Below are 17,500 nucleotides of genomic sequence, written 5' to 3'. Positions count from 1 at the left end.
GACAAAGCCAGCCTTTCATCCTTTCATCACGACTCTCACACCTTAGTAATGAAACAGAAGGGGATGAAAAAGAAACGGAAAAGGAAAGGTGGAGGAAAAAAGACCATGCAAACTTAGCTGAGGCGAGGGCTAATCCTCTACCTCCGTCTCCTAAGCCCCCCATGACAACGAGCAAGGGATTGGTGGAAAATGGATGAAGAGAAGGAAATTAATGGTTGTGTGTTATACGTCAGCAGTTGTACTGGAGGAGGATGGAATTGTAAGGGGTATAAGGATGGGTAGAAGTGGAGGGGGCATGTGATAGGAATACAGATTAGATCAAGTGAAGGATATACAAGTGTCTGAGCAAGGAAAACCGGTTTTCAATGAAAAAAAAAAAAAAAAGATTCCATCAGGTGGTCTGATAGGTTGGGAAGTCAGTGTAGGGAAGATAGGTGTGGAAAAGCAGAGGTATGGGCTGCAGTAAAACAGGGACGGGAAAACGTGAGGGACATGCTTTAAAGACTGCTAGAAAAACAAAGGTATGGATTCATGGTTTATGGTGTTGTACTGTTATTGAAAAAGGTGTTAGCAATGAAACTAGCACTATTGTACTGACTATGTTTCAAAACCATGACATTCCATAAACTCCAATAAATATTTTTCTTTGCTGAATCACTGTTATGTCACAAGGAATATTTAATACAAAAGGTTTAAAAGAAATACCACATTAATACAGAATTTAATTACCAAACCTTTCTTTTTCGTAAAAGGAATATGAAATAGTCCACTATAATGTAACAATGTCCCTAATACGACATGCCAATACGTCCAAAAGGACATCATGACAAATTTAAACTTATGAGTAAGATCTATAAACTCTCTCCCTCTCTCTTCTCAAACAGGACTTTTACATGTAACATTAAGCAACTTGACCACTCCTTTTACAAAACTATGTTTATGGTAAAATACAAGTTTCAAGAGCCCAACGAAGGTACTCCCACGCAGGCCACTTAAATCCTGTGAAGCAGTCTTTTCTTTTATTTCCTTGCATTCACTGGTGTGATACCACAGGTATTTGACACAAGTTGGCAACAATTCTCTGTTGCTCCTGTTGCTGAGGTCTTGCAACCACCACCACTTGAGGCCAAAACACCAGACAGCCAGAGATAGGAAATTCTTGTGGACTAGTCGTCAACGGGAATTACTTCTTTCTTAATTAAGAACTCAACAATTTCTTCTTCGAAGTCATTTTCGTTTGAAGTAAGTGTATCTGTATCTTGACCTTATGAAAGAGGAAAAAACAAAATATAAGTAAATAAGCAAACAAACTTACTACAATATAAGCATAAAATTACATCAGGGAAAAGAGGAGACAATTCAAAATATTCCATGACAATGAGTGAATAACACACACGATTTTGGCACTCACACTCACCTCCCCGCAGTCGGAGACGCTGTTCTTTTTCAGATTCAAACTGCTCAATCATTCTCTTCCTGTATTCTGTAAAGACACTCATCTGTTTCTGTCTCTTCTCTATGATCTCTCTGCTTGCTTTGCTGAAGCGCATCTTGTCTTGCACCTCAAAGCTGGCTGCATATTTCTTCATGTTCTTTCTTATCTCCTGATAAAATAAAATTGGGTCATTAAACAAATCTATCCCACTGAACATATTCAATACAGTTTACAAAAATAAAATCAATGCCATATAGCCAAATAGATAACATCACATAAGTCAAACCTTAATATCAGTAGACTGGAGGAGAGATGGTGGCCGAGGTCTCCACAACAGCTGACAGAACTTCTCAACTGAGTGTCGCTTGAGGCACTTGCCTTGGAATGACCACAGCCAGTATGCATTGTCAACCTATCATAAAGAAAGGTAATAAAAATAATCAATTTCAAGTGTTACCTTGTTACTTAATCTCTGTGTAAAGATGCACCCGATACAAAAAATATAAAATCAAAATCCTAAAGCTAATGAAAAAGACAATTAAATTTTTTTCTTCTGGTTTTCCTTTTCATATATGATGAAGTACAACAGTAGTAGTTCACTGACCTTGTGTCCCCACCAGGAAACACAGGAGGCTACATAACGTCCTGTGGGATCCCACTCGATGTCGGTGGCCATGAAGTGTTCAGTACTCATCATGATCTGGAAGAGGGGGAAAAAAAATATTAAGCAATTTGAATATTCTATATTAAATGTTAACTGATGGAGAACAGAAAAATTAGATGATGGGTAAGAAGGGAAGCAGAGTAGATAGACATTCTGGAGATATGGTTAAAAGTGAAATTCATGTGGAAGAAAAACGATATAAAGAAGCACTGGAAGATAAAATTACTGCTTTCATTGCAATAAAAGCACTTAGCCTAAGGAAACTACCCACAAACTTACTTAAAAAGAGTAAATTCATGGCACTGGTAGTACAGTTTCTTTTTCATTCAAGGTTATATAAAAAACTACAAAAAATTAAAGAAATACAAGCAAACAGGTGAAACTCATAACAAGTCATAAATGAATGAGAGATGAAAGACGGAAAAAGGCATGACTGAAACACACCTGGGAAACAATATACTAGGTCACTGAACACCACAGAAAAGGGATAAGTAGAAAAGAAATACGCAAACACCACCACACCTGGAAATCCTTGGTGTCGACAAACTCCAGGGCTCCACTCATGTTGCGCAGGCCAGCAAGCACCACAAACTGTCCTTGTGGGGACCAGAAGAGATTGTTGCATGGCCTCTTTTCCAGTCGCTTCAGCTCGGACGGAGCTTGACCCTTATTCACTTGGAAGAACAACACATTCACTGACGGTGGCTCTCCTGTTATGATACCAAATTTGTTGTTGACAGGCTCCCATGCAAAAGCCTGTAGGCAGAGAGAAATATATCATTAAAACATGGATAACTTGAGTACTTGACTAGAATACATGATGTTTCTCTAGATTCCAGATATATATCAATGGTTAAACCCATCAATACTTTTCTTCAATAACACAAAATCCTTTCTTTTGGAGCTTTAATTCTATGCAATTTTCTGCACACCATGAAGATGGTCAGACTCCTTAGCAAGATAGATCCCAGAGTAAAAATAGCCTTTAAAATTATATTTGTTATTCACTTAACTCTAAAAATTCACATCCACTATACCTGCTCATATAAATATTTCAGGAAACAAAAACATTCAAATTTGGGATTCTTTTTTTTTTTTATAAAACCATTATTTTGTACCTGAATGTTCTCCTTGATCTCCAAGCTGTCCACAGGGATGCCTTTCTCCCTCATGTGAAAGATTTCGAAGTTGTAGTAGATACCAGAGTACTTTATGTCATTCCTCTCGCGTTTGGCCTTGGCATACCTAGCCACCTTGACGCAGAGGTAGTCACCACATTTCTGCCAGACCATTTTACAGTCTGCCACGTTGAATAGATTCTTCGTACGGATCTGTTTGGGAAGAATATGGCATTATCCAAACCTGAAATCTGCTTGATAAAATCAAATCACTTTTTTACTACACACACAAAAACTTCTGAATTTTAATATGATCTAATAAAATGGACAATCAATTCAATACAAAAACAACTTTTCTCACCTCTTCCCTGCTGGGTATGGACACCAAGGACACCTTTGCAGGGACATCCTTGTCTTCGGCAATCCAGTAAGCCAATATATTGTCTGTTGGAGACCAGCCGAATTCTTTGATACCTGGTACCTTTATACTCTTCTTGTCTAGTAGACCAAAGGACTGTAAATCAAGAATATAATATTATAAGCTGAACTTTCATTTTGAAAGAAAGATACAAAAAACTCTGTTATTAAAATATGTTCACAAAGACAATAACAGAATAAAATTCCAAGAACATTTAGAGTTAAACTCACAGGAGTCTCGTAAACACTAAGAGCGTCTTCAACAATTCTGGCAAAATATTTGTCATCACTTGACCATTTGAATACAGGCCAGACTGGTGGTCTCTCAGCATTGAAAGCTCTCTTCTTCAAACCAGAGCGGACATCCCAAATAATGATGGACTGGGGCTCTTCTGCTCTCTGATCAACCAAAGGTGAGAAGGTGACAATATATCTGAAAAGAGAAAATATCAAGTTTGTAAGCAAAGGTATAGAATGTATAATCATGGACTTTCATGGCAGACTTCAGAAAAAGGAAAAAAAATCACACACACAAACCTATATATATAACTATTATATATATATATATATTATATATATATATAATATATATATATATATATATATATATATATATATATATATATATATATATATATATATATATATATATATATATATATATTATATATTTTATATTACATAATAATGACTTACTTTTCACATGGTGAGAAGTCAATAAACTGTACACCTGGATGACTGAACTTGGACACCTGCCGGAATTCCTCACCTCCCCAGAGAGCAATACCTTTGCCATGGAAGGTAGCAAGGTATGTGCCTCTAGGAGACCATCTGACATAGGTTTCTGTCCACCTCTGTAAGCAAATACAAACAATTTAATCTTTTTTTTTTTTTTAGTTACTTATCTTGCCCTTTTAGACTGCAGCACACTGACTTACTATTGAATTTCCTATGGATGATCAATCATTATCCAATCCCCCCCTCCCCCTATACAGCCATTTGAACTGGGTCATGACTTGGCAAGATAACAAAAATTACACATAGAACTAACCTGTTGAACTTGTCATTATCGATACTAGCGTCACAAAACCAGACTCAAAATATGAACAAACCAGATGAGGTTAGACACGGAAAAGTTAAAGTAAAAGCCCCTAGGTACTGACCTCCCTCTTTGCAATCTCAACAGGTTCAGGGACAGCATTGAGGTATATTGCAGTAGTTGTGCCTCCATCCAGGATGATGGAATACTGATCAAAGCAGTTGTCATCAAGGAGATAGTAGTGCATGTTGCCCAAATCCTGCAAACAGAAAACAAATGTGAAAATAAATATAAAAATTAATGGCAGCAACAATGACAATCAATTTCAATATTTTATGAATAAAAAACAAAAAAATTCTAAATAATTCTCCTACAGATATCAAAAAGGAGACAAGACTACCCACCTTGTAAGGCTGTGCAGGAGGAGGAACAAATTCCTCAGGTATGTTGTCATACTTATCAAAATCAGTGAACAAGTTGCACTGGAAAGTATGCTGCTTGTCCAGCTTGTAGTTGTTGCGCTGGCGGACAGCTTCATCGGCAGAACTGCGGTCCTTGAACTCCAGGAATATATATCTGAGATAAAAGTTTATCACTGATTATAGATTTCCTTTAGATGAAGGTAAAATATTGTAATAGGTTAAGCTTTAGAAATTGGAATTTTTCAATTGAAATTTCTGGGAAGGGGGGGGGGGGGGAATAATAGTAAGTTAACTAGCTTTTACCCTTTCACACTTTTCTACCTAAAATCCTCTTGAACCTTGCTATAATTAGTGAAGCTAGGTCTATCTTAACTAAGCCAACAAAGCCAAGAGTATCATGGACCTGCCCAAATCTCTACATCTTTGACACTGGCAAATAATGACTACTTTCATCTCATATTTTGGTAGGATAGACAATGAACTAGTTAAGTATTTATAAGTGAACTAAATTTTTTTTATACTACCAAAATATACAGTGGTTTGTTGGATTTACCTGAATACTGACAGTCACATGAGCAAGTAAAGGATGTGCATTAACTAATAACAGTTCAACTGAATTCTTCTGATGAGTATGTAAATATTATGTATAGCCCTCTTTCTGTTTCCTCATTTGAATAGCCAGTTCCTAAAACTATTTTAATTGCTATCAGAAGCCAGTCAGGACACACTGCATGGATAAAGGAGAAGTAATGCATGAGACACTAGTTTGCTTCTGCTAAACATATTTACTATCACCCTCTACAGCCCGGAAAAACATTCTATGTTCAATGTATCAATATAAAAAATAACAGCTATACAAAATGAAAGCCAAAATTTGGGTAGAAAGAAAGGCAGATAGAATAAATATACAAAAAAGCATATGGCACTACTGTAGGCATTCGCTTACAGATATAAATGAACACTACCCTGGATCTAGTAACAAAAACACCTCCCCCCCCCCCTACAAGTTCTTATTAAATGAAATCAAATCTAGAATAATCACATTTTCTCACATCTGTGTAAGGTAGGGGGTCTAATCAACAGGTATGTGCATTACAAGGATTAAAGGACAAAGAAATTGAAGTCTTAGAGACCAAAACCAACGCAAAGCTCTCATCCCTCCCCATCACAAAATGCACCTTCCGACCACATACCCTTTTGTCTTGCCATCTTCGCCTGTGGGGTAGAACTCATTGATGATGGTGCCAAACTCCTTGAAGATCTTGCGAATCACATTCTTCAGCTTCTCCAAACGCTCAGCTCCCACACATGGGACACCATCAACAATGATGACGGATTCCACACCATCTGTCTCCTTAGGCTTCTGGCGGAGCAGATCCCCAAGCAATTCTGTTTGTTTGCAAGAAAGAGGAAAAAGGTATTAACCCAAAAACCTTGGGTTAAAAATCTGGCTAATGGGCCATTACTGCAGGGTTGCTTGCGCACACTACTAATTATCGAATAGCTTATATTTTGATTAAAAAAAAAAAAAAAAAAAAAAAACTTAACTTTCGGTGCTTTTGCCTAAAAGAATCACCACAGAAATGATTCAGCTACTATGAGAGATAAAAAAGCTCCATCCAATGAGCTGAATGCACAGGTATGGTCATGATGTGATGTCATACGCTAATGGTCCACATCAGTCATGGGATGTATGTACATGCCACCTTCCCAAGTTGACAACAAGAAAGCTGTGCAACATGTGATATTTTCTTATGCATTTACATGAACTCTAATGTCACAATCAAATAAAAGGAAGAACTGTTCCAGGCTTAACCCACTGGCGCCGGGTGTCACGTACATACATGCCATGGCTGTTGTGGACCAATGCCAGGGGCATCATGCCATGCCCATTCCCGCGCTACTGGCTCGTTGGACGGAGGTTGTTTTTCTCCAGTAGTAGCGGCTTCATTTATATGGTAAAGATTGTAGGCAATGGCACATAGGGTGAAGGCAAACCTTCAAAATTTTAATATTTCTATAAATTTTAGCAAAATAAAAGCTTTTAGGTGCTATATGTCGCTCGCAAACTACCGATCGAGCCGGGCGCAAACAGGGGAAACTGCCGGTGCGCGCCAACAAGCCGGTGCATACGTAAACTTGCCAAAATTTTTACCCGTCGCTGATGGCTTAAGAAGACTTTTGGTTTATACAGCAATGTTTGTAGATCCCTAGGAGTGGCTAAAGTAATTGGGACTTAGTGGGGTGCAGTCATTTCTCTAACAATTACCAATACTTTAACTTGCGTCATTTGCAATGAAAAGCAACAGATTGCTTCCTATTACACTGCAAATAACTGAAAAAGGAATAATTGCAAAGTAGAATGGCTGTGAAACAAAAATATTACTTAATCATGTATAATAAAGGGAAATGAAAGGTACCTGGGAAATTGTAGGGTAAAATGTGAATAAAAAACAATATTCAACTACAATAATAAACACAATTAGTCACTACATTCTCCAAAGCAGAGGTCTGTGCCCCTTGCAACCTCTCAATAATTCTAAGGGAAATGCATTCCCCCCCTTCCATTATATCCCTACAACCTTGGGCAACACGTTGTGGATCAGGGGTTGGGGGGATTGGGGGATCACACACAAACGGATATCAAAACTGAAGAAAAATATGTTCTCTTCAGCCAAGTCGAAATTTCTTTAAAAAATAAACTTATAAAGATTATTCGAAGGCATTTTAATCCCTTGGATCAGGTTGCGTGATGAAAATCATGGAGCTAAAAACCCCGGGCAATGGGTTATGAAATTGGCCAGCGTCCCAGGCTTGTGGTGCGTAGGCAGAGTGCACACAAACATCCATGAGCAGTGACAAGACTGTGCCTCCCCTATGAAAAGTTATTGTGTTAACTTATTTTTTTTTAGCTTTATCATTTTCCAATGTCCATATTTGTCTTTTGATTTGCTTTACCCGGATGGTAATTACTAATTTTCCTTGCACAAACTCCATATCATCTCTCTATGTAGTAAATAGCTTAGTGCAAGGAAAGAAAGAAAGAAAGAAAGAAAGAAAGAAAGAAAGAAAGAAAGAAAGAAAGAAAGAAAGAAAGAAAGAAAGAAAGAAAGAAAGAAAGAAAGAAAGAAAGAAAGAAAGAAAGAAAAAGAAAGAAAGAAAAAGAAAGAAAGAAGCTTTGGTTATTTGTCATGTATATCTCATTTTCTTGAATTTTTAAATTTGACGTAATAAAACCTACACCACCGATCACAGCAGACAGGAATACGGTGCACAGCATGGAAATGGTGTCCTCCCTGGAGCTGGCACCCTTCCAGTCACTACTTAAGCACGTTACATTTCACATTCGTTTATCAATGGGAATAATGCTAAAGCTCCCTTCTAAGTGCCAAATGAGTCAAATCACACTCGAAGAGGTTATAGAACATACAAAAATGAGCAATTCGAGCTAAGAATCAATTCCAATTTAGAAAGAAAGGTAATTGTTACAGAATTGTTACACCCTCCCAGAGACGTATAAAAAAAATTCAGGATATCCAATGATTTCAATGATTCTTGGCTAATGAATTGTTGAGATCTGAGTACTCTGTCCACTGATAAGCATGAACAAAAATGAATAATATTAGCACAATAAACATGTAACGAGCTAATGAGACAAATAAAAAAAACTATGGGAATCCAACCCATCTTCAGTAAATTCCACATGAATTCACACCTTCCAAGCACCCCCCCAAATAAAAACTGTCCAGTATCCAAACCTCGCGCAACAATCTATGTTGCCATGACCATGACTTCGGCCACTGCCTGAGGGGAGAGTTGATGGGCGTTCTGCCCCCAACACTCCCAGGACACATTCTCTTCACCTCAGTATGTACAGCAAGATGGAGGTACATCCATGCTTTAAAAAGTAAACCAAATTCCTTAATATCTCTGAACACCAAACTTTCCTTTGCTTCTGTCTACTGTGTGGATCGCTTCGTTTCTAATAACTTTACAGCATTTGGGGCACTTGGGCTAATATCAAACAGTGATGGTTATTAAGGTCTGCTTCTTCTTCGTTGCCACTGCAGGGTCTTAAGATTAACCCAGAATTGACACAATACCGTAAATGAAAATTTCTCACCGGCCTTCTGTCACAGAACGGCCAGGAATTCTCTTGTCAAATCTGGTGCCTAGAAACGTGAAGGTTCTTTGGACTGCTTCTCGTACAAAGCCGTATAAATACATCTTAAAACCCGTAAATGAAGTGTAACAACATTAAGGGGTGGTGAAAACAGACACTGATAATTAACAAAGTTATCATTCTGACATAAGCGTAGTAACACACGAACTACTTGGCATATCACAGTAATGCGGTCAGTCCAGTGTTTACTCTTGATACAAAAACAAGATGATCGACCAAAAAAGAAGAAAATGGTCTTGCTTTGTGCTGTTCTATCATTTCATTTAGGTTTTATTATCCAACTCCGCCACCACCTCATGCTGCTCAGTGTCCAACTCAGAACCGATTCCACATATGCGCAGTAATACGTGAACAAGCCGACAGATCGCACGACCGAGTCATGCAGTCAGCACAGTACCCGATACGGCATAGCAAATATTTCGAGCAGAATTCAGCGGCCAGACTGAGTACACGTCCACAACTCCCAGGCGGCTTTCGTGCGACAAAACTGCGAATACACAACTTCCCCGAAAGCAGAGAGCACGTTCCTGCCCCACAGTCGCGAACACTTCCACTCCGTTAATTATTTCGGGTTCGCTGAACAGATGGTCTGGGTCGCGGGTTACTTATCGGTCCAAAAGGCGTTAATAAGGAAGAGTCACTGACGGAAGAGACGGCGACGGTACAAAAGCAAATCCTCGAGGTTAAAATCCGAAAGGAAAACAAAAACACGTGACGCGAACATATTGTTGTGGAGACAAAAATTCCCGTGGATTGTGGATTTCCATACGTTCACGGTCTCAACTCCCATTTCTCGGTCACGAATCCTTGTGCTTTGACCCCCGAACGTTGTCGCTGAGCCGCTGGACGTGTATTTACCCTTTAATTACAGGATTACACACTGAAAAGATAATCTGTCAAAAACCACGGTCTCGGTGCCGGCAAAACATGACCACCAGCCGCCGACTCTCTACCCCTTATTTTTCCCGCTTCCTGACTCCCCAGACACCCACCTTCGTCGGTAATGTCATCCACGAAGTCTTCCGGATCGCTGAAGTCTGGCTCCTCCTCCTCAGCGCCTCCGTCGTCCTCATTATCGAGCGGTCTTGACTTTTTCTTGGCCATGGTGGAGAGAGGCCTCGCGTGGTGGCAGGAAGGGACGGACTCGACTTGGTTCCAATAATATTTCTCAACATGGGGCTGGCATCTTTTTTCTTGTTCTCGGGTCACATTTTATAGTTCATTTTTGTCCTTGGATATCATTCGAGCCCTCATTTTCTATTTGGTGGATTTTGAAAATAGTTTGGTCTCAGGCTTAGATTGTTTTATTGCACAGAAAGGGAGAAATCCCATTTATAAAGAATTGCATTTCCAGTCGAAAGGTCTATACCCTAGAGCGAAACTCCGACCCGCCAAACCAGATTTCAGAATGGCCCAAAATGAAACATATTTCCTATAAAGAAATATAAAATCATATGATAATAAGATAACGATAAATCAATGTAGTTCATTTACGTGATATTTAATCTAAATAGCGAGGATTCTGACTGTCCAGTTTGAAAATAATCCCTTAGAACATTTCTTACAACTTTCTAAAACGCTTTCGGGGTGGCACCGTATGTTGCTATGAGTGCTAAGGAAGTGCCGCTTTATAAGTCTATAATATCTATATTGTATGATATAGGGAAGTCAATTCTCGCTTATTATCTCTCTCTCTCTCTCTCTCTCTCTCTCTCTCTCTCTCTCTCTCTCTGTCTCTGTCTCTGTCTCTGTCTCTGTCTCTGTCTCTGTCTCTGTCTCTGTCTCTGTCTCTGTCTCTGTCTCTGTCTCTGTCTCTGTCTCTGTCTCTGTCTCTGTCTCTGTCTCTGTCTCTGTCTCTGTCTCTGCCTCTGCCTCTGCCTCTGCCTCTGCCTCTGCCTCTGCCTCTGCCACTGCCTCTGCCTCTCTCTGTCTGTCTCTGTGTCTGTTCTCTGTTTCTCTGTCTCTATCTCTGTGTCTGTCTCTGTCTGTCTCTGTGTCTGTTCTCTGTCTGTCTCTATCTGTCTGTTTGTCTCTGTCTCTGTCTCTGTCTCTGTCTCTCTGTCTGTCTCTCTCTCTCTCTCTCTCTCTCTCTCTCTCTCTCTCTCTCTCTGTGTGTGTGTGTGTGTGTGTGTGTGTGTGTGTGTGTGTGTGTGTGTGTGTGTGTCTTTCTCTCTCTAGTCCCGTACCAGCTATCACAGCACGTATTTTTTACCTTCTGTAACCTAGCATGACCTCTGCCTGCCTACAAAAACCTTTAGAGTTATAGTTAATTGAGTGCATGGCCATGTCCACAAAATATCTATAAGGATCCAAAGCGACTTACAGTGAAAGTGGAAAAAAACACTGATGAATTCCTACTAGATACACGTAGTTATATGAGGAAACTGATGGGTATTTACGCTGACCGCACCCAAAGCAAATAGTTTGTGTTTGTGAACGACATTTCGGCGAATGATCTGACCTCAGAACACCTGTTACAATGAAGACCCAGTGTGCGTGCGTGCGTGTGTGTGCGTGCGTGCGTGCGTGCGTGTGTGTGTGCGTGTGTGTGTGTGTGTGTGTGTGTGTGTGTGTGTGTGTGTGTGTGTGTGTGTGTGTGTGTGTGTGTGTGTGTGTGTGTGTGTGTGTGTGTGTGTGTGTGTTTTCAAGGTGTATGTCCAGACCCGTTGCTCTTCGTTGATGGAAATGGACATTTCAGTATATGCGAACAAAGACGAAGGCAAAGAGACCGTGAAGTAATGAGTCTGCAGAACTTATCCCCCAGTCATCTGTGTGAATACTTCAGGAGGGACACAAAGCTAGCGACACATGGGGACAAATACCGTTGGGTGTCTCAAGTGCTGAAGATGGCCCCATTCAACAAGAGTAAAGGGGACCTAGAATTAAGACTAGATCGAAATAATATCTATGCACAGTGTAAGAATGAAGAAATTCTTACACGCATAACTACTACCGGAGCGGCAGGAGAAATCCTCGAAATAAGCAGAGCTTTTGCCAAAGATTCTACACCCTAAACGCATTCAATTTAATGATAGGATTACACAGCGACTCACCATCACATATGAAGGGGAGAAAATCCCCCAAACCATCAAAATTGCTGAGGACATGACACCTTTCAAATCACTTACCCCATTTTGCGCCAACTGTTCAAGATGGGGATATGGGTCTCGTGCTTGTCGGCGCTCACATGAGCAGGGAGTGCGCCGAAAAAAATCGCACAGGGTAATCAACTCTCAAGGAAATGTGTCAAATACAGTATTGAACATAATGCAAACTCTCCATTATGTGCATACTATCCGAACGACAGAAAATACAAATTGCTAAAGAAGCAACAGGCTGCTCTGTCCTCTCGCAACCCCACCACATTTCCTCGTCTTCACGATGAGGCAGAATTCCCCCAGCTTGGGAGGATGAATGTGACAAGGTAAGGCGAGCGAAAGCAGTTGGTCCCTCCAGCCTTACTATCAGCACCAGCTCCTGCTCCAGCGCCAGCTTCAAGGTCTGCTTCGACATCGACATCGTTATCGACATCTACAACCCGTTTTTCAGCACATACAGCAGTTCGGGCTTCTGGACCTGCTTCAGCGCCAGCGCCGACGCCTACAGCTCAGGAAAGACAGGACCTGCTGCAAATGTTGATGCAAAAGATAGAACAAATGATGCTCATGATGCAGCAACAATTTTTTAAGCAACTACAGTTCCATGAAAAAAAATCAATGTCCTTTGGACAACGGTTTACCCCTCTACAGCCTGTGGCAGAACTTGAAAATCATCAGTTGACGACTGATGGCCCACAGTGACTTTGAGTGCACCATAATGGAACATTAAAAATTTATGGCAATACTTTACTTTAGTAAAATCATGTTTTTTTTCAGTTATTAGATAGTTAGCCCATAAATCGAGCACTAAGCCCTTCGGGCATGTATATTTAGTGTTTGACTTTGGCTCTTAAGTCAAGTAAAGTTCAGCCAGATTGGATAGATGCTTGGACAGCTTTCCCTGCCTTTTTATAAACTGCTCTAAAAGTGTCCTTTCTTCCGATCAAATGAAATCTCTCTCTCTCTCTCTCTCTCTCTCTCTCTCTCTCTCTCTCTCTCTCTCTCTCTCTCTCTCTCTCTCTCTCTCTCTCTCTCTCTCTCTCTCTCCCTCTCTCTCTCTCTCTCTCTCTCTCTCTCTCTCTCTCTCTCTCTCTCTACTCTCTCTATCTATATATATATATATATATATATATATATATATATATATGTACATATATGAGTTGGTGTGTATATATATATATGTATATATATATATATATATATATATATATATATATATATATATGTACATATATGTGTGTGTATATATATATGTATATATATATATATATATATATATATATATATATATATAGAGAGAGAGAGAGAGAGAGAGAGAGAGAGAGAGAGAGAGAGAGAGAGAATAAGAGAGAAAACTATATAATCCTTTGACAATATCCAAAAATATTATGCTAATCATGCTTCGTTGCGCTGCATCTGCTGGTCTTCTTGTCTCGCCAGTTCGTCGGTTCTCAAGACGCTGAACGACTGCCACCTGCTCCAAGATGGGCGGCCAAAATGATCGAGTTTATTTCCACTCGCAATGTGTGGGCGTGGCCGGTCTTATATATTCGCGAAGTTAGGCTCTCGGCATCTGCGTATGGAACCCTTGTTTAGAAAATCATGGCTCTTTCCTATGTTGTTTGTACCAGCGTTCTCTAACGTACTTCGGAGGACACTAGTAAGCATCAGCTGTAGTTCATTTTCTGAAATATGTATACGACATCCATAGCCGACTCCACTGAATTGACTTTACTGTATCTCAATTAGCATCATGGTTTCCGTAGTTCCATGGCCGTGTTTGATATATATCATAAATTCCCAAGTGATTCTGTAGAGTCTCAGGGTATTCAATCGACAATAGGCCCTACAATTCAAAATCAGGATGGTTATATACTATCATAATGGAGAGCCTTATCGCGTGACGTGGCTAGTTGTACGTATGGAGATTTTTTTTTTTTTTATCTGCATATTTAGTTGCTATCTAATCAGAGTTCACGAAATGGGAACAGCCAAGCGCCATCTTCGTGGGAGAGCTGTGAAGCCCCAATCTGGGTAATATTTGACCTGTAAAAAGGGTACAATTATGCAGTCTCGGATATCCCTGTAGAAGACTTTACCCTCGATTTTTCTCACGTTTTGGAAAGAATTATGAGACGGCATAAAAAGTGGGAGTAAGTAAGGCCCTACCCCCCCCCCCCACCCCCGCCATGGCCACTGGTTATCAGACCGCCAAATTTCTGCACCAAATCTGTCGCTAAAACGTTATAATATTGCTTTCTGAAAGTAAAAGTATATATATATATATATATATATATATATATATATATATGTGTGTGTGTGTGTGTGTGTGTGTGTGTGTGTGTGTGTGTGTGTGTGTGTGTGTGTGGGTGTGTATAAATATGTATATATGTACATACACACGAACACACACACATAGACACACACACGCATATATATATATATATATATATATATATATATATATATATATATATATATATATATATATATATATACATACATGTATGCATGCACACATACAAACAATCATACATACATGCATATATATATATATATATATATATATATATATATATATATATATATATATATACACACACACGCACACACACACACACACACACACACACACACACACACACACACACACACACACACACACACACACACACACACACACACACACACTCACAACTGCTTTAGGGTAATCTTAGTGTGAGCAATGTTGGCCTCCATACAGTCTTGGAATCGGTTGCCAGTGGAACGCTCACCGTAGAGCAACTGCTTTGGCATCCGTGAATCGTCCATGCGAATGATGTGGCCGGTCCAACGAAGCTGGTTCTTCAGGATCATGACTGCAGTGCTTGTGGTCTCTGCTTTCTCCAGGACTTTCAGGTTTGTGACCTTGTCCTGCCATCGGATATCGAGACGTGGCCCCAGGCTATGCATGTGGAACTGTTCCAGCAATTTCAGGTGCCTTCTGTACACAGTCCATGTCTCACTTCCACATAGGAGACCGGAGAGGACGATGGCACTGTTCACTTAGAGCTTCGTAGCCTGCCTGATGCTGTGTGTTGGTTCAACACACGTGAGCGCAATCGATCTAGTGTTTGGCTGGCTTTGCAGATCCTGCCATTGATTTCCTTATCCAGAGTTCCATCATTGCAGATGACACTGCCAAGGTACTTGAAGTCCACTGATTTGGCTTCTGTTCCTTCAATGGAGATCAGAGGGGGAGGAGCAGTAGAAGCTGGCGCACTCTGTACCAGAACTTCCGTCTTGCTCAGGCTGATAGTGAGACCAAAAAGACGAGAGGCTTCAGCAAATTAGCTGACGATGAGCTGGAGCTGGCGTGGCAGCGGGGGTCATGAACTCTCTTGACAAGAGTATTTGGAGATGTCGATACCTGTGCAGAAGGATCAAGCTACGCGTTTTCAAGGCTCTGATAATGCCAGCTTTACTATACGGTAGTGAAACCTGGACGTTATCCTACACATTGGAGTCTCGTCTTGATGCCTTTTGTATTAGGTCCTCGCACTGGATCATGGGGTACTGTTGGCGGAAGTCGGTGTCCAACCAATAATTGCGTCGTGAGGCTGGCACAGGACCTATTACTTGCACAATCCGTGATCGCTAACTCAGGCTATACAGCCACCAGGCTCGCTTCCCACAGGATGATCCTGACCACCAGGTTGTCTCTGTACGAGACAGCCCTGGGTGGAGGAGGCCTGTGGGACGACCTAGGAAGTCGTGGCTTGGGTGGAGCGATCAAACCTGTCGTCAGTAGCTCGAGATGGGCCGAGTCCCTGCCTGGCATCTTGCCATGAGGGATCCTTGTGGGTGGAAGCGAAGGGTGGATGCAGCTATGCACCCCTGTTGGCGTAAGCTCCTTGACGATGATGATGATGAGGGAGAAGGGCAAAACGATTAACTAAGGGAATACTGTTCCCTAAACACCCCAAGGCTGACACACAGTAAGCCTTTCATCCCTTCAACACGAATCTTACATCTTAAGTGGACAGAAGAAGGGATAAAAGAAGGCAAAGGAGAGGAAGGAAAAAAGTCCATACAAAATTGGTTGAGCTGAGGACTGAGGCCCAAGGTAGGTGCACTTCCCTACACTAAGCTTCAGGCCACATCCCTTATGCCCCTCCCACACAAATAATGGGCATGATACTGGGTGTGTGTGTGTGAGGGGGGGGGGAGCATTTTATGTGTAACTTTTAGTGAAAGTCACAAACCAGAACCTCAATAAATTGTTATTCTGTTCAGTTGAAATAATATGCAAATTTGTTTTTTCAGGAATAATTGTGGAAGGTCACAAGCTTTCAATATTTTTTCTAATAACATCCTTTCAATTTTCATATGTGTGATTTAAAATTCACTGAAATTACAAATAATTTTGCATGTTAGCAGTTACTAGTAGCAGTTAGCAGTTAGTCTGGTCCTCATTCCTTTTACATATTCAATATAAAATTTAACTGCAGATTACATCATGCAAAATACTGCAATATTTGATGATCTGCTCTATGGTTAAGAAAACACAATAGTAAATCAAGTATTTATTTATTAATCAATAAAAAAAGGGAACACGTGTACAGTATCTATATAACCAGTGTATTCTGTTAAAGCTTGTTCTAAACCTATGAACTATGTACTGTAAATGCATTTTTAAGATATAAGTCTATGATAAACTATGGTCAATAAAAGTGAGACAGTTCAACATACAAGGCACATTTAACACGTATCAGTCACTTTTTATTATCTAGTAGCTATTCTTGAATGTTTTAATCATTACAAAAGCTGTAATTCAAAGGCTAAATATCCAGAATATATATAGTCTCCAAAGCTGTTAGGACCACCACAACACTCCACATCATTTATCAAAAGCCTGTCATAAAATATACACCTATATTAGCCAAGAAAATACAATCAACATTAGTTATTTCAGATTTTACTAGTTAGTCTTTCATATCATGATGCAAAAAAAAGAAAAAAAAGAAAAAAAAAGAAAAAAGAAAAAAAGAAAAAAAAAATATATATATAGGCACAGGAAACATGTACAACATATTCTAACTTATGGAATTAAGAATTGCTTTTGTAATGATTATAATATTAAGA

General features: G+C 39.9%; 1 protein-coding gene across 2 annotated transcripts; it reads right to left on the bottom strand.

The window, feature by feature from the left end:
• Window positions 1–709: 709 nt before the first annotated feature.
• Window positions 710–10,448, bottom strand: eIF3b (eukaryotic translation initiation factor 3 subunit b). Of its 2 annotated transcripts, none has more exons than XM_027363093.2 (13): window positions 10,271–10,448; window positions 6,289–6,484; window positions 5,078–5,249; window positions 4,798–4,932; window positions 4,331–4,488; window positions 3,866–4,067; window positions 3,579–3,731; window positions 3,218–3,430; window positions 2,622–2,855; window positions 2,040–2,135; window positions 1,722–1,847; window positions 1,412–1,604; window positions 710–1,264 (listed from the first exon to the last, which is right to left on the bottom strand). In XM_027363093.2, the coding sequence occupies exons 1-13, from the start codon at window positions 10,380–10,382 to the stop codon at window positions 1,167–1,169; spliced, it is 2,088 nt and encodes a 695-aa protein (XP_027218894.1). In that variant the 5' UTR covers window positions 10,383–10,448; the 3' UTR covers window positions 710–1,166. The 2 variants fall into 2 exon arrangements, with proteins under 2 accessions (XP_027218894.1, XP_027218895.1); XM_027363094.2 differs by having other exon boundaries at window positions 1,418–1,604.
• Window positions 10,449–17,500: the final 7,052 nt, after the last annotated feature.

The sequence above is a fragment of the Penaeus vannamei genome, chromosome 29, assembly GCF_042767895.1.
Source record: "Penaeus vannamei isolate JL-2024 chromosome 29, ASM4276789v1, whole genome shotgun sequence".
NCBI lineage: Eukaryota > Metazoa > Arthropoda > Malacostraca > Decapoda > Penaeidae > Penaeus > Penaeus vannamei.
The sequence above is the reverse complement of the archived record's forward strand: the minus strand, read 5'-3'. Positions and strand labels throughout refer to the sequence as shown.

What these genes read in the sequence shown, in the direction of transcription:
- eIF3b (XM_027363093.2), bottom strand. Translation starts at nt 10,382, where the DNA reads ATGGCCAAGAAAAAGTCAAGACCGCTCGATAATGAGGACGACGGAGGC. An exon ending in AGATCAAGGAGAACATTCAG is followed by an intron (nt 2,856 to 3,217) that starts GTACAAAATAAT and finishes CTCTGCCTACAG; the next exon opens with GCTTTTGCATGGGAGCCTGT. An exon ending in CCGACTGCGGGGAGGTGAGT is followed by an intron (nt 1,265 to 1,411) that starts GTGAGTGCCAAA and finishes CTCTTTCATAAG; the next exon opens with GTCAAGATACAGATACACTT.